Source organism: Apiospora hydei (genome assembly GCF_038363865.1).
Source record: "Apiospora hydei strain CBS 114990 chromosome Unknown utg000005l_segment0_segment0, whole genome shotgun sequence".
In the NCBI taxonomy this organism is placed as follows: Eukaryota; Fungi; Ascomycota; class Sordariomycetes; order Amphisphaeriales; family Apiosporaceae; genus Apiospora; species Apiospora hydei.
The window spans coordinates 3,479,567-3,501,167 of NW_027117364.1; the positions used below are offsets into that span (position 1 = coordinate 3,479,567).

Genomic DNA, 21,601 nt, shown 5'->3' on the forward strand with positions numbered 1-21,601 from the left:
AGCTCGCTGGGAGGCTGAGCAGCACAGCAAGCACAAAGAACGCTATGGGACGGGGAGGGTTTTAAAAAATTAAAATATAAAAAAATAAGCCGAGACGCTGTCATCGACGCCGTCGGAGCCAACCAAGCCTGAACCGTCGCGCCAACCTTGGCGTCCTGATGTCTTTCGGCTTGGATTCCAGCCTACCTGATTTGCTTTTTTCTTTATATTTGGCTCCAGAGTCGCATCGATTCAAACCCAAGCCACGTCAATGGAAACCCGTCCCAGAGCTTATGGCTGACCGGTCGGTCCACGGGAGGTACTCCCCGATGCGCGCAGTCCGTCCTAGATCGAGCGCGCCGACTGGAATTATCGTGACAAGACAACGAAGCGCAGTGGTCGTTCCATAGATGATGTATGCTCACTTCGTGCGCTAATTGCGCCACGTGATGTCTTTTTCTCGGCGAGTTTCTAGGCTCTCGATAACCGGAACTCGGCGCCCTAGTTGCAGAGGAAGAAAACCAGTGCCTGTCTCGTCGTGGCGCTAGAAGTCGAAGAAAAGGGCCTTGCGCGGCGGTGAAGGCCTCTGGACGCAGTGGACGGGTTTGACTAACATACAATCGAACTCTGAACTGACTCGTGGGATTCCAGCCAATAATGGCAGCAAATGGTGGGCAAGACTATAGCCAAGTACCCAACTTGGTATGTAGGCTGGCCCCACCCGCGACGAAGGTTGTGACCGTATCCACGGGTTTGGAACATCGAAAACTCAACGAGCCGCTGGCCTGGTTTACTTCCTACCCATACCGCAACGTGCCGGGTTCCAGTCTAACCGTGACGTAAACCCGGGAGCGAGGCCCTTCAAACTTCCGTCACTGGACCTGTGCTTGATCTATGTGTGTATGTACTTCCGCCAGCCTGCAGTACCCGTCTGCATGTACCTCCCGATGGCAGCTAAGGTTATGTATTAAGCTTCAGTGGTATGGGCTGCGTTGGTACCAGTCTGCCAGTCTGCGTGCTGCGAAGGGAGGGGGACGGACAAGGAGACAACCTACCTGACAACCTGCCAGCCTACCAGCCTTGTCTACCCGACCCGAGCCGTAACACAATATTTGCTTTGTCGTCGGGGCCTTTGCACTCTAATTGCCTACTTGCTTGCTTTTCTTTGCTTTGCTTTGCTTTGCTTTGCTTTGCAAGCAATATGTCAGAAAAGAGTTTCCGTACGAGACGAAACTACCATGACGTGGTGGTTAGGCTGTCTGTCTAGTCGAAACTCAGCGCCGAACTCTTTTTCCTCTCGCTGGTAACACGACCCTGTTCGATGCATTAGTCTTCAAGGTAGTAGCTAATACCGATAGCGTCGCGCCTACTAGTCGCATCGTTGGCGTGCCTGCCCAACTGAGAGGGCGTGCAGGGCGCTTGTCTGCCTGTCTTCTACCTGTTGGATGGGACTTGGTCGGATTAAAATAAAGATGGTCCCCTGAAGTAAGGTTCCCGCGCCGGTCACTCTAGAGCCAAGAGATGACTAGGGGGATGGGCAGCGTGGCGGCGTTTTTGTTTTCTCAGCTTGGCTGGGCGGATGACCACGGCCTGCCAGGGGGGGAGGGCCCGAGGGGACCAGCTGCTGGCTATCATGACTTTTGGCTCAGCGACGCCAAGCGCCGCGCAGAGTCCAGAGCGGTTTCGACTCTTGCTCGCTCTTGGGAGAAGCTCAGATGAAAGCAATCCAGAGTTCTGCAAAAACGTGGTGCAAGGGATGGAGTTGCTTAATTCCTGGGCGAACAGACAGTCCTCGTGGCTAATCCGAAGTATCGCTGTCAGGGCCGGTGGGCTAACTGACTGACAGCACTCTCGCCGGTCCGTGGACTTGTGCGCTGCATGACGTTGCTCTTTTCCTTTCTACTCAGGTCACGCACAACAACTTAGCTGACCTGGGTCGGGGTTGGGTTGGCTGGATGGACTACGCAACTTGCAAGCCAGGTGTAATGCTCCGAGCAGGATAACTAATAACAAACCGGTAGACCAGAAGGCGGGTTGCTTTCCAATCCAGACAGCAGTAAATAAGGCTGGGCTTTCCTACCTAGGCCAAGGTGGGTTCTTTTTTGGCGGTTGGTTGGTCTTGGTCTGTCTTCCACCTCCTCAATGTCAATGTCGGTCGTTCAGGATCCATGGTGGTGGGGTGGGCGAAGACACAGACGAAAGAGTAGGTACATGGGCCAAGGTACTTCCACGCCTCTGCCTCTACCTCTGCCTCTGGGCCTCGCTGGCCATCGCCCATCTATCAACATTGAGTGGACCCTTACAGCCTGCCGGCTGGGAGCGCATACATACTTTCTACCTATACGAATCAGGTAAGAGCTCCGCGAGTTTAATCCTCCCTCCCCCTTGACCTTGACTGACTTGCAGGCCCATTTTCATGGGGGGGCTGTTCCCTACAGGGGGACCACAATACACACTTTGAAGCTGATCATTATGTGGGCAAAGTACTACACATAGTGTGTCGTGGAACGAAGGAAAAGAAAGAAAGAAGAAAAAAATACCAAAGGTACCTGCTATTGCTGTAACACGCAGTTTAGGGTCAGAGAGTTCGCGTGTGAATCGGATCATACCTCCGCCCCTGTCCCTGGTCGCCCTTAGCCGATGGCATTCGCATTGCATGTCGTAGCTGCGTAGGCAGTACTACTATACCAACCAGACCAGGCCAGGTTGCTATTAAAGGGCGAGCTGATCCCTCTGCACATCACGGCCTAGATTCACCCAAGTCCAGACTTACCGTACTACTACAACTATTGAGCAACTGCATTGGTTTCCTAATCGAGATCTATCCCTTCAGACAGCAGCGCAGCAAGACGCCTCTGTACTACTACTTATTTCCTTGAAAACCCCCAGACCGTAGGACATCTACCTACATACAACTATTCGCCTCCGCAGCAAAGCAAACACTGGTTCGGCATTACCGTTTTTTCTGCTCAACAGCCCCCCCCAGAAGCCAAGAATTCGCCTCGCATTCCCGCATCTTATATACCATATACCTACCTTCCCAATGACCATGCTGCTCGTCAACCCTCAGGAGTCGCACTCTCACTACTACGTGAACTACCGGATGCCCACGCCGCCCTCTGAGTCCTCCACCATCCTTCAGCTCATCAACATGTCTTCACAATACCAGGACTCAACGGCCCCGGCGGTGGTCTCGTCGTCGGCGGAGAACAACGAGGTGGCACAGGCTCTTGAGATCGCGCGCGAGAGCCCCGATGGCGCCAAGGACCCCGTCGTCAGCAGCATCCTGGAGAACGCCCTGGTCCAGATCTGGAACAAGGTGCAGGCGCAACCCGACAGCTACGTGATGTCGCGGGACGAGTTCGCCGTGTTCAACTTCTTCCAGTACCGCTTCACAGGCAACAAGGTGGCCATCGCCGCACGGAAGCGCTACTGGGACAACACCACCGGGCCTTAGACGGAGTGGCGATTCCGCCTCTTGTTTTACTTCTTCTCCAGTGGTCGGCCTTCGGCATGTTTTGGAGGCGGGCGATATTTAGTCCACAGTGGGGATCTTCGGCAGACCTGCGATGCAATGCCGGCATGCCTACCTACAACTTTACTTGCATACCTACAATACGCCCAATACTTTTCGGCACACACACACACACACACACACATACACACACCACACCCGTAGCTTTTACACCAGCAGAATGAGACCTTCGTCCATGTCGTCCATGCCGGCAACAGCACCAGACATCAACAGGCAATAGTCGCCATTCCCGACAACAAGCAACAATGCAGCAATTGCAGGATTCATTATCGCAGGCCTTCTGTTACACGGGAAAGCTGAAGCGATGCAAATCCCGAAGGGTGGACAAATCCCGATGGATGGAACCGCGATGGTTCCATACGGGCCCCCAATGGGCATGGGATTCTACAACCCCACCATTCGATTTGCGGCGGACGCACCTCAGCAGCATCCGGGAATAATCAGTCTGCAAGGGAGCAAGGGACCCTTCAATCTTGGCGCGATCCGCTTCTGGTCCCCACCGCCCAAATCGTTCATGTTCCCATCGCAATCTTCAGGCATGATCAACTTATGGTGGGAAAATTAGGGCCATCCGCCCAAACAATTCCTATCTGCCGACCGGACCATTGTCTCCTGGCGCGTTTTGCAACCTGGCCAGCCACGAGCCCAGTGGCCTGTCTCCCTCTTTCCCGCCTTCTCCTCTCCGCATGGCTGCCTGTGTACGTACATTGTACACCTGGTTGGAAGTACACTGCTGCACTGCATTTTCGGGCGTTTGGAATACATTCAATGGCGTTTTGCTTTTACTGGCGTTCCTGCGAGCTGCACGTTGGCCACCGATTAGCAGTCGTCAGACTGGGACTGGTTCTTGGTTTTCGCAGTTGGGCTGGTCTTTGGTTTTGTTTTTTCCTTCTCCTCACATTACGATCTCATGAACATCAACCAGCCGCCGCCTCTCTTGGAGCAAGGCGACAGGCATTGGACACGCCCACTCCTACATCTGTGCTGTATGAACGCCCGGGTCCACAAGGCTGGCTGGATAGAAGTCGATCCTGAGGAACGGCGATGGGTTTATTCCCGTTCTGGACGCGGCGGCTGCAGTCAGATGGAATCCGGGATATTCTGGCTGCGGCTAAGGGACGGAACTGCCCAAGCACTTGGACAACTCCCGACCTGATTCGTCACCACCCACAATTCCAACAGGATATCGGCGCAAATCCCACAGCAACCTGACGTCAAATCTTCCAGGGCTTTTCGCAGTCCGACAAGAGTTCACTGCAGCGACCAATCCAGATTGGCATTGATTCGGGTCGCCGGGTGCAATGACGTAGAACCTGTTTCTATTTTCTCACCTTTCCTAGAATGCGAAAGGTACCAGATTGGGTTATCTACATGTGGCTTACCAGATCCGGCCTTGGCTTTTTTCCCATCTCATTATTGGCTTCAGCGAAAATGCGCACCCACATCTATAGAAAGCGTTATTTCTGCCTGTCGATCGGCAAATATACCCCGTTATAGTAACGAATGAAAATCACTTATACTGTTACTTGAAAATGACATATGCTTGAAAAATCAACGTGAACCATATCCAGCTAGAAAGAGGAATCAAGCAGTGGTGAGTGGCGCATATAGTACGTACCACTGCCACATCACATTGTCGCTTGATTGAACGCAAACAAGATCATGCCAAAAGTGTGTCTGCATGAGAGTGGCCTTAATCAAATTGCCTTTGCGGATATGCCACTCTCCGCGCATCGCATGCTTCAGCGGCCCGGCGAATACGGTTTCCGCCAGAAGGTCACGCCGAAACTAAAAGCTGCCTCTAACGGAGACGATGATACCCAACGCGAAGAGCCTATGGCAGTCGGTGACGGGTAAGAAAAAGTCTGATAATTGGAAGCCCATGGCCATACACCAATAACGACTGCGCGTGATTGAAGAGAAAAGGGCCATTGACGTCTGGCAACGATCATTGCCACGTCCAATTCCTTCTTGCTGTTTTCACACATCTCGCATCTCGTTTGTGTGTTCGTGGCGATACCACTACAGCCGCGCGCTTAACTCCGGGCCAAATCCGGCAGCTCCGACCACATTCGATTTCTATGTTACGCTTCGTTGAAACAGGAACTGCCGTCCCTGCGCGACTTCTGAGTCGCCATCTTATTTGCAAGCAATTGCTAATAGGCTCTGGCAATTTGCCCGTGAAACAAATCCGGCCTATCTGTGAACCTTAGGAACACCTTGCCCCTTTCGAAGTGGGCGACACGAAAGCAGCGGGCCAGGCTGGTTGGGTCCTTTGCTCCGTGAACCAAGCTCTTACCTCACCATGGACCAGACCGAAACGAATCGACAGCATGGCCAAGGAGAGAGTGGGCAAAGCAGCAAACCTTAACCTCCGCAACGCCGCGCGCGGAACTGCGCCGCTTCGGCTTACTGTGTGTACCTGATTATTATTCTTTTGGGGGCACGCAGCAGAGGCCGAGCGAGCTCCGAGAACGTGGAAAGGACCCTTTTCGGCACCGACGATTATTGATTTGCATGCATGGCTCTCTGGCCATCTGGCTACCTCATACATACAATCATTACATGCCATGACCCACGCCCACCCAACCAGCCCGACCCGCGGAGCAACCCTGCCTTGAAAAAACCTTGGTAAGTGCCGTTCGACACTTCGACCTGCTTGACTCGGATTTCGCGAAACTCGTCAGCTCGCACGAATAAGGCGGCGGAGTCGACGACATGGTCAGGCAGGTCAGCTCAGGTTCCTGGCAGAAGCCGAGGCTCAACTGCCAGGGGTCGATCCATGCCGCGAGGGCTGTGGCAGACTCGGATATAGATGGGGCAATCTCAAAAGTCCCCTGTCAGATACATAGATATTATTGCGAGAGCCTGTGATAAAGCCCCCTTCCTCCATAATTAAAGCGTCAGCAAATGATTGGGATGGGACTTTCGGCGATGCCATCATACTTTGACAGCTCACTTTTTTGTTTTATTTTAATCTTTTTTTTCTTGATTATTTTCTTTTTTATCCAATCTGGCGGCGGCAGGGAAAAGCAGAATTTCCTGGCTCTTGGGTAAAAGTATCTGCAAGCTGGATCGAGGCCCCACGTCGGGATTAGCAAATGCTCTGTCAAAGTTCGTGGTGGGGTGTTTTCCTTGCCCTGCTTTTCCCCAGCCGAAACAAAAGACCCTGTTTTCCTGTTCGAGAAAACGTTTGTGGGCTTGCAGCTGAGGTGCGTACGTAAAGTAGGCAGGTAGGTAGTTACTAGCATTACTATAGAGTTGTCATTTGCTTTAGCTGAGGATGTAAGCACTTGCAGTGTCCTAGATGTTTACTACGGCTCGAATGTCGTAGGCGTAAACAATGCTTTCGGATTTACCGCCCATCACGAGCTTTCTGCATACCTAAACCACCCCTGCTCCGGATATATCCCTTATCGAGATCATGTACATTGGCGGCGCCGCCCCCATCTTAGACCCCGAAATACTTCCTTTGCTCCATGGTTGCAATATCGCATGCGACGGGGAGTGAGTTCGCATGCTCGGCCTCATGTCGTGCTGATCTTGCCTGCCGGAGTGACCCGTCCGGAGGAACCTCAACTGTGGCCGGAGGAACTTCGATGGGCCGTTGCATATCGCGCGGCGGTACATTGATGCTGCACTGCCGTTGCGAAAGGAGGACGCTGCCAGGCAGGACCATGCCAAAAGTATCAATCAGACCAGAACACGTAACGTAGTACTTTGCAGGCAACGGGGTGGAATTCTCGTGGAAGAGTTCTGTGGCCCTTAGACTTTGGGCGCCCGGCGGTTCCCTTTCGGTAGCCACCCTCGAAACTCCCGTCAAGTTGTCGGGATCTGGCCCGACAATGCGGAAGGGCCTTCCTTTGTATCATCGGAAGGCCCTTTTCGTAGATCACGAAAACTCTAAATGAGGAAGTATCGCGCTGTTATTTTGGCCCTTGGCTCGCCGTGGCCCGTAAATGTCACTTCAGGCAAGCCTGACCCTGCTCGCGTGCCGGTACGGCGGCCAGGATGCTGGGCCACTTTGTCCTCGCACAATTGCAGATTTCCGTGGCTCGGTGCTGGGGACGAGGGGGGCCATCGCCAGGCCGTTTAGCCAGGGTCGTATTGGGGGCCCGGAATTGGTAATAGCAAGTCGATTTTGAGTTTGCGCTATAACACTTGGCGGCTGAGAGATGGTGGGGAGAACTGGGCAGGCGGACAGGGGGGACGACAAGACAAGCAGCACGACAAGCAGACGAGCAGGCAAGGGACGACAAGGGACCAGTAGGGACGACTAGCAGCCAAACTAGCGACGACATGGGACCCTTTCCCTCATTGAATCAATCGTCAGTCAGCCCCACCAATCAGCGACTTCCGTATTCTGCATGAACCTTAACCACCAAAGCACACCACAGCGCGCGCGGCGCAGCGCAGTTGCAGTCTGCAGTTGCAGTTGCAGCCCTCACCTCAATTCCAACGCACTCGCACGCAAGGCACGGCTCCAGCCAACCACGCACACACTACATTGCATTTCGGTTTTGGGCCACTTGGCTCGCAGCACAGCACGCCGCTCCAGCATTGAATGCAGGATCGGCACTTTCTCTCCTCTTGATGTAACATTCGATATTGCCATCTGCATCCATCTACATGGAGAAAATGCAGTGGGATTTGGGGCAATTAGACTTTTTCAATACGTCAACCGGCAATACCCCTTGCCTTGCTGTTTATTTGCTGTTTATTCCCGACGCTTCGCCAGATCAGGTCTCTCCAACTTTCCTCCTGCTTCTTCGACGCCTGCGGGCCAATATTGGAGCATTGGGACTGTTGCTCATCGGACGTGGCGGCGCCGGGCACCCAAGGCAGCCAAAATCCGAAAGCGGCCGGCTCAATGGACGTTAGACAGCAACGCATATGAACCATGCAGTAAGTACACCTAAGTAAGTGCTTTCTTGTTTAGTGTATGTGTGTGTGTATGCTATTAAAAGAACCCGAGAGCTGACTGGATTGGAAATTAGTAAAAAGCCACACACACACCAAGCATATGGCACAGTAATTGTAAAGTTTGATTGTGTATCCTTCACCCATCATCGCCCCACACGATGGTCACCGAGGTACTCTAGCTGAGAAGAACCGGCGCGGGCTAGAAGTGACCTTTGCTGTCGTCTCCTCTGCGTTCCAAGCCCCTCGATACGAACCGGTGTGAGAACGGCAGTCCCGCGTGGGAGGCACGCGGTTTGCTTCTTCTCTGGGCACGGCAGAGGGACGGCGGGCTTCGTTGCATATCGAGAGCATGTACCCCGTGCTGGCTCGCTTAGCTGCTGCTTTTTGCTGCCGCTATCAAATCCATTCAGTCGGGCACGCCCGCCTGCACCAAGACGGTCTCGCGGGGAACGTACGGGAAAAATATCACCCTCGAAGGCATGCAGCTATCCATCTGGTAGACGTCATCGCGTCCTTGTGCATGCCCAGCTTCACCAGACCAACGGGAGAGAACCCTTCCCTCGGGATGCTGATTGGTTTTAACGGGAGCTTTAGCCTGTCGGCTCACCTGCGTGCGTCTGCAATGGACGCATACTTTCCTACGCGCAGAACGTCGAAGAGCATGAGGGTGGTTCAGAGCCTGTCGTTCACTCAGATCCGGTTTCTTGCAAATCGGAGTGGCCGCGTCTTTTGGTCTTGTGCCTTGCCACTTTTCTCGTGAACCCTGTTTTCGCTGATGGCCCGAAGGCAGAGGAAAAGCAATATCAAGGCTACTCTCTGCGCGGACGAAACTCTGTTTTTTTCTTCTTAGACACAGGTGAAAACCTTGTTGTCCTATGTGCATCCCGGTGCACCCATCACCATTGCATTACAGACGGAGGTGATGGTGCTTTGGCTCGCAGCAGCTGGAAACCGGATTCCAAGCATTACTCACCGGCTCTGGGGGTTGAAGTGCGAACCTAGCCCCCAAAAGGGGGATGCGGATGTATGGCCATGGCAACAAAAGCACTCGCGCTCTCAGGAGTCGAAACGTATCTCTGTCATATCATTTTTAGTGCCTACAGTCTGCCGTCCGCAGGATCTCGATCGATGCATTCACGCGACTGCCCCCGCATCGTCTTTCTAGAGCTTTGCCAGTCGATTAGGGTTCGATATATCTCGAACAGCCCCCATTACTGAGCACGCTATACCGATAGTAAAAGCTGACTGATAGCATAGGATGTCACCATGTTCCTTAGAACTACGACAGTTCCTATTGTTGGTTCGTGGTCAACAATCATACGGCCCCTCGTCATGGATCCCACCCAATAATCGTGAGCGTGGCGTACACTCATGTCAGAAGCACTCTTGTCACAGACGAAGACAAGTATATGCCGTATGAGTTGTATTAACTGCTCGACTTGAGCGTCAATTCATATGAGAACTGGGCAGTGTTGAGATGACTATCGCACAGCCAGCCCGGTACTATATATACGTTTGAGAAAGGTTTGTATAATCTTATATTACAAGAAATGGAAGCCGGGGTATCGCACTGTGGTAACGCCAACCATATACTCCTCAAGAAACCCCAAAACGCCGATGATATGCAAGCAAGAGACAGGTGTGCTGTCTACGCACCACCGTCATCAGGGAAACCTGCCAAGGGTTCCGGCTTTCGCAGAAACCCGGCCAACGTGGCTTGGATAATCGCATCCATCCACACATTGGCCATCTTGACGTAGCCGGCGTCGGTCGGATGAGTGCCATCCCCCGAGATGTCGGCAAGCGTAGGGCCTGCAGCACTTTGCATGTCGGCGAAAACGATCTGGCGCCCTTGTCCTCTCAAGGTGTTGACTACATTATCGTATTGGCTGTTGATCTTGGCAGCGCGGCTTTGGGCGTCTTTATTGGCGTTGGGGATCAGGGACGAGAGCACCACGGTTGCTTGTGGCGACTGGGTGAAGATGTCGTTGATCATACTGGTCATCCGTGCTCCCGCGTTGTCGACGTCTCGGTTCTGGAGAGCATCGTTGGTGCCCGCGTTGATCAGGACCAGGTTAGGCTTGGTGGTCGGCACATTCTGGTTTGACTTGTCGTGAACCTCGTCAATGACGAAGCCCGGCCAACCCTCGTTCTCGTTGTCCTTCATGGTTCCATTCGGATGGCTTCCCACCATGTTCACGGGGTTTCCGAACGCTGTTATCTTGTTGCGCAGGGTTTGGCGGTATCCATTGCCATCGCTCGATGCTATGCCGAATGTGATGGAGGCTCCGAGCGGCATGATGCGGAGCGGAAGCCCGCTGACCAGAGCCAGCCTGGCGTCGGCATCCCTGGCTTCCACCTTTGGTATCGCAAGACCTAAGTATCAAATGTTAACACGCCATACCTTCATTGAAAGCTACACAAAGCGTAGGTTGGTAACTTACCTGTCACAGCACTGCACAGACACCACAGCGCCAACACGGACTTGGAGCTCAACATGGCGGCGGCGAGAACAAAGACCTGTCTGAAACGTTCTAATGCAAAGAGAAAGTAATACCACAGCGAGCACCTGGCCCTTTAAAGTGAGCTCGGCTCGAAGAAGAAATGAAACTGGAACAAATGTCAAGAATGGTCGCAGACCGTGGAGGAAGAAGAGGTAAACATTGACAGATACATGCGGCCCGTGGTTGCTTTTAAGGTAAGAGGCTCACACTCGGGCTTTCATCCATCTAGGAGCTAATGGAGAAGGAAACACCCATGACAGGTGCTAGGTGTCTTAGCAGTTTATTGTTTCGTTCACGGGGGCCTCTTCTGATGTCGCGCTGATGGAGCCCATGTGGACTGCTCCCCTGGACGTTGGACTCGTCTAGCGGGTATTTGTCGCCAACGTCCAAAGTCCAGACGCTGTCAAGTGCGCCTCATCTTGTGGGAAGTCTTGGCGTGCCCAGGGGCTTGTTCTATAGATACCTGTACGATATGTGCATTTTGCGAGATTTCCTGGCTACATAGTCGGGAGAAATGTTCAGATGAAGTTTCGGCTGCTGGGCGTTGTGGTTTGATCTGCAACCGATTCCCCACCACAGCTACGACCTCAATCGCATTTAGATATTTTGGGACCCCGGGCGTCCGGCGCGCAGATGCTTCTCGATCAGACATTGGCATGTTTACTTTTTGATCCCGAACTATAGAGCCTGGATTCCGGGCCATATACTGGAGGGAGGAATGATTCAAATCTCGCATTCCTACGGGGAGCTAGCCCCCGTGATCACGATGGTATGTTGGGGAAGGAAATTCAATCACACGCCGCGGGCTGGCCTGTCTCAGACATCAGATTTCCATCTGGTATTAGAGTCATCTGGCCAAGGAAATAAGAAACGGGGCAACGAACATGTTATTTGCAGGCTCCATCGCGAATGTGACATGTTCTCCTTGCCCGCCCGAACTGGAGTCACTCGGCCGTCTAATGTGGTGGTGGTAACGGTCTTGACAGGCAGGTTATCCCGAATCGGCAGAGCAGACGAGCGCGACGACATGGGGGGCTCCCTGGTCTGGAAACATCGCGCTGCCTCAGCTGTGCGCGAGAACGCCCGCCTGGGCGAGCCCCATGGTTCTGCCCCTTCTCGGCTTGGTCGCCCAGCTGGGTATATCACACCGGGCGCTCCTGCATCTGATTGCAACGCCACCTGGCTGTTTTGCACGCAAAACCAAAGAACCGACAAAAAAACGACAGACGATGGGACCTGTCAGCCTGTCTGTCTGTCTGTCGGTTGCCCTGGGCTTGCTGGGGGCTGGGGGCATGGGGGGTGATGTTTTACGCAAGTGCCCGTAGCGGAGATTTTCTATTCATAGACCCTGTTCTTTCTGGCCCTGGGGCTGTCGCAGATTGCCAAGGTGGGTGGAGATCCTTGGCCCAGCACATCCAGTTCCAGTTTTCCCTCGGTAATTCGGTGACCAGAGCCAGCGTGCGCCTTGTCTCGCCTCGACTTTCTCTTCTCTCGTTCCCGATTCTTTTGGAGGGGAGATCCGTTTGCCATCGTTCGCAGATCAACTGCCGCAATGGACGGGAAAGACTGGTCGTTTTGGGATGATGCGCAGGCTTCGCTAAAGCTTGGCCGTATTTGATCCATTGCACTCCAACGTCTGTCGGCGCGTGGTTGCATTCAAATTTCAACGTCCAATCTGTCTGTCCAGAGTGCCAAGGTACGCCGAGGGAACTCTTTTTCGGCATTTGCAATTGGGGAGACTCGCCAATTGACTTTGCGAACCAGCAGAGCCTCAGGCGATTAGTAAGGAAGCGGATATACCACTTAGGTCTCACCTTCGCGGACAGCTTTTCATTGCCGGCGTTATGGCCACAAAACCGACACCTCATTCAAGCATCCCTATTCCTCCCTGCCTGGAGCACTTGCTCCTTAGGGGGTTGTTAGTGATTGCGGATCAGGTGATAGTTCGTCTTTAAGCATATTCTTCACCAGGCATACCCTAGGGCGAGAAGACGGGTTCCTGGCAGCTCATGACGTCAAGCCGATTTGGCCGTGGGGGTATGAGGCTTTTTTATTTCCTATTCCCTTCTTCCTTTGTCTCTCATGGCCCCATGACCATAGCCAGGCTCCTAAACGCATCTGAGACGGGGGCAATGGGAATGGATTATGGATGCGCATGCATGGGGCGCCAGCCAGATCAAGACTGAACGCACCCGCACCCACTTACCTGTACAGCATATTTCCGGTACTGGCTGACCGACTGACTGACTCGCTCAGGGAGCCATGTCACTGTCTACTTGAGCCCTCTCTTGAAACGGATAGGTTCGCTTGCATTCCCCATAACGGACCGAACCAAACTCCCGAAACCATAAGTACACATACGACAACGATCAGGCCAGTCAGCCAGCCTTGTTTCCCAATCTGCAGATCTGGGAGGCCTTTCGGGAACTTGTTGTTTACCTGCTTCAGTTATGTATGTATGTACCTGGCGGTCATTTTCTTGGTATCGGGCGAAACGAACTCCCGCTGGGCTACCGGGTGACACCGCCGATGAAGTATGTGTGCATGTCGAGAAGGGACGTTCTTTTCCAGTGGATAAAGCGTCATGATTCTTGTCCCTAATATCTTGGGTCGGCGGGTTCGTGGAATCTGGGAAGAGACCGCAGTGGGCTCGAAACATATTTGCACAGATGCAGTATTGTGCGCGCAGCAATTTCTCCTTTTCCCTCAATGTCCACACACAGAGGAGGGCGAGGGCCCACATCCCACGATGCTTCCCAGGTAGGTAGTTGTTGCCGGTTCTTCTTCCCACAGTGTGTTTGATGGAGGGAAAGTTCCGGCCCTTTCTATCTCTCGCATGAGCAGCCACACGTACACGGCCTTGCATCGCCGCCCGGTTCTTGACGGGCCCCTCGCAGCAAGCTATATTCATAGCGATTCCGTAGGCTGTATTAAGGCGATGGGCATCTTTACCCGAGCCACCAAAGACGTTTAGCCAGTTAAATGAAGCATGCTAGTGGGGGCTCTGTCGTTAAGGTCACTCTGAGTATGGGTCTACAATATGCTTATATATTTGTTGCAACAGGGGCAAAGAAAAACACGAAGGACATGATGAGGTTACTTTCGACAAGCAGCCAAGCCTTGGCGGGTATAATATATACTCCCTGGCGGCAAAATCTGCGATATTTATACTTAGTAAAACGGACTTGCCGTTTCGAAGGCTGGCCGCACCTGCGGCACATTCAGCCTCCTCAGCAGCCCGACTGGACTGCTTACATGACATGACGCCTTTCCCAGATTGCCAACTCCATCGTACGTAGGTAGTCGGGGGCACTGGCACGGCATATCCCATGGCTCGTCCAGAATATCTTGGTTCTGTCCAAAACCAAATTACATGATGGTTGCCTCCGTCCATTCCAAGAATAGCCCGTTGGCACTAACACCCCTTTGTCCGACTCGCGTGGTTAGTGATGCTTCTCTGCCCCCTTTTGCTACCAACATATAGAAAATATGCAGTCTCCTATGTTGTCAGGGTGACATTTCGCTTTGGGGGAACGCTGAGGCGCTCAGCATCTGGGCCCAACGAGCTGTACATGTCTATAGAACAAAGTACAGACCTGGTGAGACACCGTTCGAACAGCTCCGTAGCCACGCGATCAGTCTGCAAAGCACCGTTTGCCGCTCATGCGTGTGACCACTGCGTTGAAGTCTTTGCTTACATCCAGCCCTTCCGTTCTGTGCGCCGCCTTCTAGAGCGGCTGCTCCTTATCATGTCTCGTGGCCTCTTCGGGGAAAGGTAGCCGGCTAATGGCGCGTGGCTGGAGTTACTCGAAGGGCCTTTGGAGACCGACTGTGGCAATAGATTGGAACCCCGAGAATCCGGACGATATGAACTGCCCACATACGACAACACCTCAAGCACCCGCGCCGCATCGACCTTCGCTTATTTCATCCATCTGCGCCTGCTTTTACAGCTCTCGTTCGGTGTGCTACTGGCCGTAGCAGCATAGATGGACGCCCATATGCGTACAGCGGCGAGTAAGAGGAGGGAAGGGTGGTCCAAAGTTCACACGCCGTTTCAGGGCATCGATACCTGCGTTCCCTCTGACAGAAGCTGCCAGCCGATGATAAAGCTCGCGGGCTCTGCATACATTCACATACGCAACACCATGATGACCGTCTTAGGGAGTAAAGGGCAAAACCATTTCAAGACAGCTATCATAGGTACATCGAGACGCCTACCATTATCTGGCTCTCTGTTGGTGAGATGACGTTGGTTACAGCGAGAGAACATGTTGGCTCCTACTTGTATGGATGAAACATTGTGGTATAAGTAACATACGTATGTACGAAGGAGAACAAGGGACGTCGAGAGAGGAATTTGGCTGATGGATCGTGCTGACCATTATGGGATGGAAGCCTTCTAGCCATATGATGGCCCAAGACTGCACTGTTTTCCGTATCGAGGATCGATTCTGCAAGTCGCCTCGTAGTGAGCGTGTGAATATGTGCGAGTAAGTGTCTGAGACTCCCTCTCATCGGAAATCCTCAAGTACGTACGCCATGAGGCTCTTTCGTGTATGTGAGTGCACCCAAACTTTTGTCCCCGCCTCGCTCGCTTCGCAGCAGAACCATTTGCACCACGGGTTGCGGGCGAGAGTAAATACTGCGTTCCTGTTTGTTGAGGGTGGAAGATCATCACCATGGTGTCTTCGTCCCTCCTTGATACCACTTGTCTTTACCACAAATGCCCTGGGGAAAGAAAAAGACCTAGGAGCTATCCCTTCGAGTCCAACTTCGTAAAGTTTGTTCCAGAGAGTTTACGAGCTACCCCTGTTTCACCCATCCTCAACCAACTCCTAACCTTTGGATAGGGGTAACTCGTACGTTCAAAAATTGAAAGTCAAAGATAACGTTTGATACACATTACCTATTATATCTTCAGCTCAATTCGTTCGATATGGGATGAAGAAACGTTATTTTGGTTAATATTGTTATTATAATTCTATACAGTCGACCACGAAAGAAGACACATGCATACGATGATATGACACCACAAGGCGGGAAAGGAGACATCACAGAAGCCCATCACACGCACACACACTTTCTCTCTCTCTCTCTTCGGATGTGGAGCACGCTCACAGGGGATCGATATACATACCTCAGCAGGTAAGGTTTGCACATCTTGCTGTCATCGGAAGGCCTTGCTTGGGCCGGCGCTCACATAGACTGAAAAAATATGAAATAGACACCCGCTTGCGATGTACATATATACTATACTAGAAGCTGTCATCACACCTGTAATCTTTGCCCTTACAATCGTAGAGGACCCAACCAGTGTTCCGCACATATCCGACGTGCCCCCTTACACGGCTGACTGGCGAAGTATATCACCCTCTGTACTTGCCGAATTGCTGCCGGCTCTGTAGGAAATGAAAACTACATGCTTAGGAGCCGCGTATCAAGTTGCCTCGTCACTGAGGGTTGGTTTCACCAAGTCAAGCTGTTAGGCTTGGAGGACAACTCCCAGAGTTTTCTAACCTTTAAACGCATTGTACTGCAGCGCCATTATTATGTAGAAAGAATTATGAACGTCATGCCAGCTTTCCGCTTGGCAGAGGCGATCTCATACAAGAAAAAATCCCGCGCAAACATTACAAGAACCGCTTTTTACCCCAGCTCTTGAAGGTTGAGAAACACAAAATAAAATACCGCCTGAATGCTGCTGCTGCTGTTTCAAGTAGTCAAACTGTCATACTTGGGCCTTGGCCCAAGCCTCCCGATACCCCGAAAATCGTCTCTCCCTCATGTTCCTCTCTGGGTATACGTCACGTGAAACTTTCCTTCTCATCATCCACTCATCTTTTCGCCGGTGAAACTTATTGCTGGTTCTTCTTTCCTCCTGCTCCGACCGTAAAGTACAGAGCAAGGGCGATGGCGATGACGACGAGGATGAGCACCACGACGAGCAAGCAGTACCACTTCCACTTTCTTCGGTTGCGAGCGCTGGTTTGGGCCTTGTAAACCTGGGCGTTGCCTTCGTCGATGTGCTTGGTGGTGTCTTCGGCGTTGTTAACGGCCGTTTGAACAGGGATCTCCTGTTGCTCGACGAGCACCGCCAAGTCCTGGAACATCTCCGCAAGCTCCGTAATAGTCTGCTCGATGCGCTGCAGCTCGTTATGACGTGCGCGCACGTTGCCCAGCACTGACGTCGCCTGGCCTGTACGGTTTGTGCGAAGCTAAGAGAGATTCAGTTAGTCATGTCGTTGGCTTGGAGACTGCTTCCGGATAGGCTAGGCAACACTTACAGCCGTCTGGAAAACACCCTCGTTGCCCCAATCGGTACTGGCTGCCTCTTGCACTTCCTGCTCCGTGGCATTGGGGTTGACGATGCGGTATTGGCGGGCGATTTGATCACGGTAGCGCTGGCGGTACGCGTTCTCGGCATCTTGGTAGGCGTGAAGCTCGTTCTGGAAGTTGTTCTTGATGGTGTTGACCTGGTTGTCTTTCGTATTCTTGCTGCCGTCTCTGGTGTTTGCGGCGTCCTGGGCCAGGAACTTCAGCTGGTCGCGGATGCCCTGGATGAGCGCGGGTCTCAACGGTGAGGCGCTCGACCTGCTGCGCCGACATGCCATTGTCGGCCTCGTCCAAGGCGCGCGCGTGCATCGACGAAATGGCCTGGACATTCTTCTGGAAGGAGGCGAGCTCATTGCGAAGGTGGCCGACGCGCTGCAGGAAGTCGTTCTGAGAAAGCGTCGCCGGTGTCGTGTGTTCTGCGCCGTAGCTGTTCATCTCGTAATCCTGCAATCGAATAACAATTCATCATTAGCCGTCGTCTTCCATAAAAAGACAGACCCCGCTCATCATTTGCATCGTCTGAGGGCGACATCGAATTATGCACTGGCGCACCACTTCGCGCCTTTGTGAAAAGGAAGTTGGGGTGCTGGGCTAGGCTTACCTGCTGACCATCATAGCCGCCGTGGCCCTGCTCGACGCTCGAGTAGGGATTGGAGTAAGACATGGCGGGCTAAAATTTGATGACTGGAACGATTCCGATGGTTGGGCCCGTACAATGACAGTGATTCTGTTGATGAAAAGAATTGAAGAAGGAATGGTTCGCTGGCCCCGTCGAACGACCTGGTTTGGTGGTGTTGTTGTTGGTGGAGCGAAAAGATCAATGGCAATCTCCCAGGCTGGTTCTTGCTTGAAAGTTGAAGGGCGGCGGACCCGGGGGGTTTGTTGGATTGGGCTTAGCGGTGTCGTAGCAACCAAGCCAGCGCCCTCCAGATTAAGCAAATTAGGATGGATACAGACCGACCAGACAGGAATCGGGGAGGGTCTCCTGGGTAAATGACGTCTTTATTTCTCGGCCTGCTCTTCCGCAATGCAATGCGACGAAAACCGATCTGAGCTACTGTAGCTATCAATCTGAAACAGAGCAGTTCGGTTGGGCGCAGGTGGGTAACAGAGAGACGACGGAAGAGTATTGGAAGAAACAAGAAACGAAACAAAACGTCTAAGCAGTCGGGAAAAGGAGTTGGGGAGGCTCGAGATTATTATGTCTCCTCCAAAGCCCCAAGCACTGGAGCACTGCTGATTACCTTAGGTAGGTATGGGCGGCCTGCATAAGAACATTTGAAGCATGTACCTATTAACGTAACTAAGTCAGGACATCATGTATGTACCTGGGCCAGGTAGGTTGGGTGAGCAGGTACCTCGAGGCGATTGAGCAGGTGCTCCAATGCAAAGTCCCGTCAGCCGTAAGCAGCATGGATCAACTCGTGTGGAAGGCTTAGATGGATGGATTTGATGGGTCAAGGGCAAAAAACAGCCTCCTGCGCTTCACTGATGCGAACACCGCTCCAGTAAGTAATGGGCTCAATCAATGTAAGGGTTCAGCGTGCGTGATGGGCCCATTATTGCTTGCCATTGGCACAGCAAACCTTCAATACAGTGGAGCCCCAAGCACCAGCAGCAGCCAGGAGCAGGGCCCTAGCCGAAAGCGAATCTTTTTAGCTGCATGTGTTGCTGCTCTCGGCGCAGCTGCACACCAGTGACATGACCCCGTCAGATATCTAAAATAAGCACAGCCCGCTCATCTCCAGCACGATCTAGCCCACGGTTACATGTAAGTGGTTTAGTGCTCCCTCCATGGCAAATGGGCAAAGCCCTGCCGTCGTCACTCAAAGGGCTGTGTTTGCCGGCTTCTCGTCGCCTCATCAACGTCCCATCAATTCTGTGTCTGTTTTGGGCTCGCACCTGCCTCTGTCACGAGTGCTATCTTATGTAGTCCCTGTCCATTGAACAGGTAATGGGAGCCCGTCAGGGAGTCACTATGAGCAGGTAGTAGCAGGCAGCTTTTTAACACATTTATCTCCAGTCTTTCTGGTCCAGAAGTAGGATCCAGTATTGTCTAATAAAAGCCGTCTGCCTGGGAGCTATCAGGCTAGCGTCTTTTCCCGACGTACGGCTCCTGTTCGACCTCTTGCAGAAAACCTTCGAGAATCGTACGCTTGCGGGTTTTGGCTGTACTTTCGGTAAGACAAGTATTACGAGACATTATGTGCGGATAAATGCTTACCGTCCATGGTAACACACATTCCACAACATCGTATTGCCCAGAATCCTAGACATGATCGCGAGTTTTCCACTCACTCTTATACACTTGACTGCCTAAGTTTTAACACCCTATATGTAGGGATCTTTGGAACTCCTTTGTCGTCGACTCGCCTCCTGTTTCGGGCCAAGATTTGTAGCCCCTGGTAGGCCTAGTAGCAGGCCAACGGTGATTCCGTCTGCATCTTTGAACCGTTGTACATCGAGGGTCACAAATGGCGAAGAAACAGAACACTACAGGTTCAGGTTGCTAACGCTTTTTAATGCTAGTAGATTATCTAGGCTGCCCTGACGCTTTTGCCAATGGCTGGCCTATAATTTGCGCTACCCCCGCCCAAGAGGGTTTTGCGAATGCACCCATCATCTTTAATGCCTCTCACCAACAAGTCCAGAATGAGAATTCTAATCTTCTCCCACATCGGCGCAGAAGTTGTGCGCTCCGTTGCTGGACGTTACGCCGATGCCCTCTTCGCAACCCCCACTCAAGCTGTCCAGTCCCTTGTGCAGAGATATGAGTGGTTCCGCCACGAAATCCAGCATAGCCCAGTAAACCATATCTTCGTGTGAGCGGAAATTGACCCTAAACGCTGTCCGAATCGACAAGACCGTTTTACTCATAGGTAATCCTTCTTGCGACCTGTTCGTGTATACTGGCTCAGATGCCACTCGACATCGGCGTCCTTGTTGTCTAACAATCCATTGCGGATCTCGAATATTCTCATCGTCATACGAGGACCTTTTCGTTGCCAAATATTAGCCATTGAGGAAAGAGTGAGTAAAGGGAAACTCTGTCTTGAGATACTTACCGACTTCGCTCAACTCTACACTATCGTACCCCGTCTTCACAAACACATGATGCCTGATCTCAATGGAGTCGTTGATGTTCACAAACGTCACGACTCTTGATCCAAGTTTTGTTTGACTCGTCAATGGGTCTCGCGGAGGAAACAGATTCCTGAGAACCCTGCACACCCTGCGACCCAGTCTAGTCGAGAATCCCTCAAATAGGATGTGTGGGTAGCTCTCGCTCCTGTTGAAGAATTAACAAGCAGCTCAGTTGAGAGATACAGTGACACGACGCATCACTCGGGAAAAGACTTACACTGTACCACGGATACTGCCGGGGATGTCATGACGCTACATAAAATTTAGCACAGGGCTCATGTACTCCCTGCACTGAGAGCTCAAAAGTATGAAAGTGTAGATGCTTACCAACACGACGTTATGGAGGGAAAATGACACTGTTGGTCCCCATGGCAGGTGACTTATGGTCAGAGCTGTCGGAACACCTCGCCTGGTGTCTTCATGTGAGCATTGGTTGTCATTTTGAAAGGAGAGGTAGAGCCATACTTCTCATGTAGAAGGACGATGTCAGATAGACCGGCAGATTGTGTGCTACGAACCAAGTCCGGCAAGATGACATTTCCACGGTTCAGGCGTACAGCTGTAGGGCTGAGTATGGCGTTAGCTCTTTCGTTCTGATATCAAGATGTAGAGTGGGCACATACAATAGCAGGCGCATCTCCTTAGCAAAGGCTGAAAGACGAGCGGACGGGTCGCGCGAGGTGGTCTGCCGGTACAATCGTCGTTAGCGAAGCACATAGAAAGGCGCGAACCCTTCGGTATGAGCAGCATCGACAAGTCAACCTGGCGACTTACGACTAAGATCCTAGGATCTACTATCCCTTCCAATTGGCTGTACTCATCATCCAAATCAAGCTCTTCTTCGGCAGTGCGATCCGGGCGCGATTCGTCGTAAACAAAGTCTTTCCGCAAACTCTTGTCGTTTGAAATCGTCGGGTCAGACAACGGTTTCCCCGTAGCAAGTGACTGTCTCAGCTTCGCCCTCTTCTCCGACTGCGTGACCGGTCAGTATCGTCGTGCCTTCCAACTTTTCATACACGCAAACGTACTATCTCGGCATCTCGTAGGGTCAATGCCTTGCGGTAAAGGTAGTCCCGCCCTGGAAACGGATCTGTTAGAGGTGGCTTTGGGAAGTCGTATCCGTGGAGGCTTACTTTGCCGAGCTTGTCTGCGAATCATGGCTGCGATCAAGGGCGGTGGG

At 52.4% G+C, this 21,601-nt stretch overlaps 5 protein-coding genes across 5 annotated transcripts; 2 read left to right on the plus strand and 3 right to left on the minus strand.

The window, feature by feature from the left end:
• Positions 1–3,022: 3,022 nt before the first annotated feature.
• PG997_006541 (uncharacterized protein) lies at positions 3,023–3,436 on the plus strand (the record flags this gene model as incomplete). The annotated part of the gene is made up of 1 exon (XM_066810856.1): positions 3,023–3,436. The coding sequence occupies one exon, from the start codon at positions 3,023–3,025 to the stop codon at positions 3,434–3,436; it is 414 nt and encodes a 137-aa protein (XP_066669779.1).
• A 1,740-nt stretch (positions 3,437–5,176) lies between these two features.
• On the plus strand, positions 5,177–5,940 carry PG997_006542 (uncharacterized protein; the record flags this gene model as incomplete). Its single annotated transcript, XM_066810857.1, has 2 exons — positions 5,177–5,367; positions 5,829–5,940. 2 exons carry the CDS (start codon positions 5,177–5,179, stop codon positions 5,938–5,940), a joined length of 303 nt encoding a protein of 100 aa, XP_066669780.1.
• A 4,145-nt stretch (positions 5,941–10,085) lies between these two features.
• On the minus strand, positions 10,086–10,936 carry PG997_006543 (GDSL-like Lipase/Acylhydrolase; the record flags this gene model as incomplete). Its single annotated transcript, XM_066810858.1, has 2 exons — positions 10,086–10,813; positions 10,882–10,936. 2 exons carry the CDS (start codon positions 10,934–10,936, stop codon positions 10,086–10,088), a joined length of 783 nt encoding a protein of 260 aa, XP_066669781.1.
• A 5,863-nt stretch (positions 10,937–16,799) lies between these two features.
• On the minus strand, positions 16,800–17,941 carry PG997_006544 (SNARE domain-containing protein; the record flags this gene model as incomplete). The annotated part of the gene is made up of 4 exons (XM_066810859.1): positions 16,800–17,159; positions 17,229–17,498; positions 17,521–17,721; positions 17,879–17,941. The coding sequence occupies 4 exons, from the start codon at positions 17,939–17,941 to the stop codon at positions 16,800–16,802; spliced, it is 894 nt and encodes a 297-aa protein (XP_066669782.1).
• Positions 17,942–20,150: 2,209 nt separating this feature from the next.
• On the minus strand, positions 20,151–21,579 carry PG997_006545 (uncharacterized protein; the record flags this gene model as incomplete). Its single annotated transcript, XM_066810860.1, has 8 exons — positions 20,151–20,272; positions 20,343–20,566; positions 20,639–20,673; positions 20,826–20,988; positions 21,045–21,106; positions 21,196–21,393; positions 21,450–21,499; positions 21,555–21,579. 8 exons carry the CDS (start codon positions 21,577–21,579, stop codon positions 20,151–20,153), a joined length of 879 nt encoding a protein of 292 aa, XP_066669783.1.
• Between the last annotated feature and the right edge of the window lie 22 nt (positions 21,580–21,601).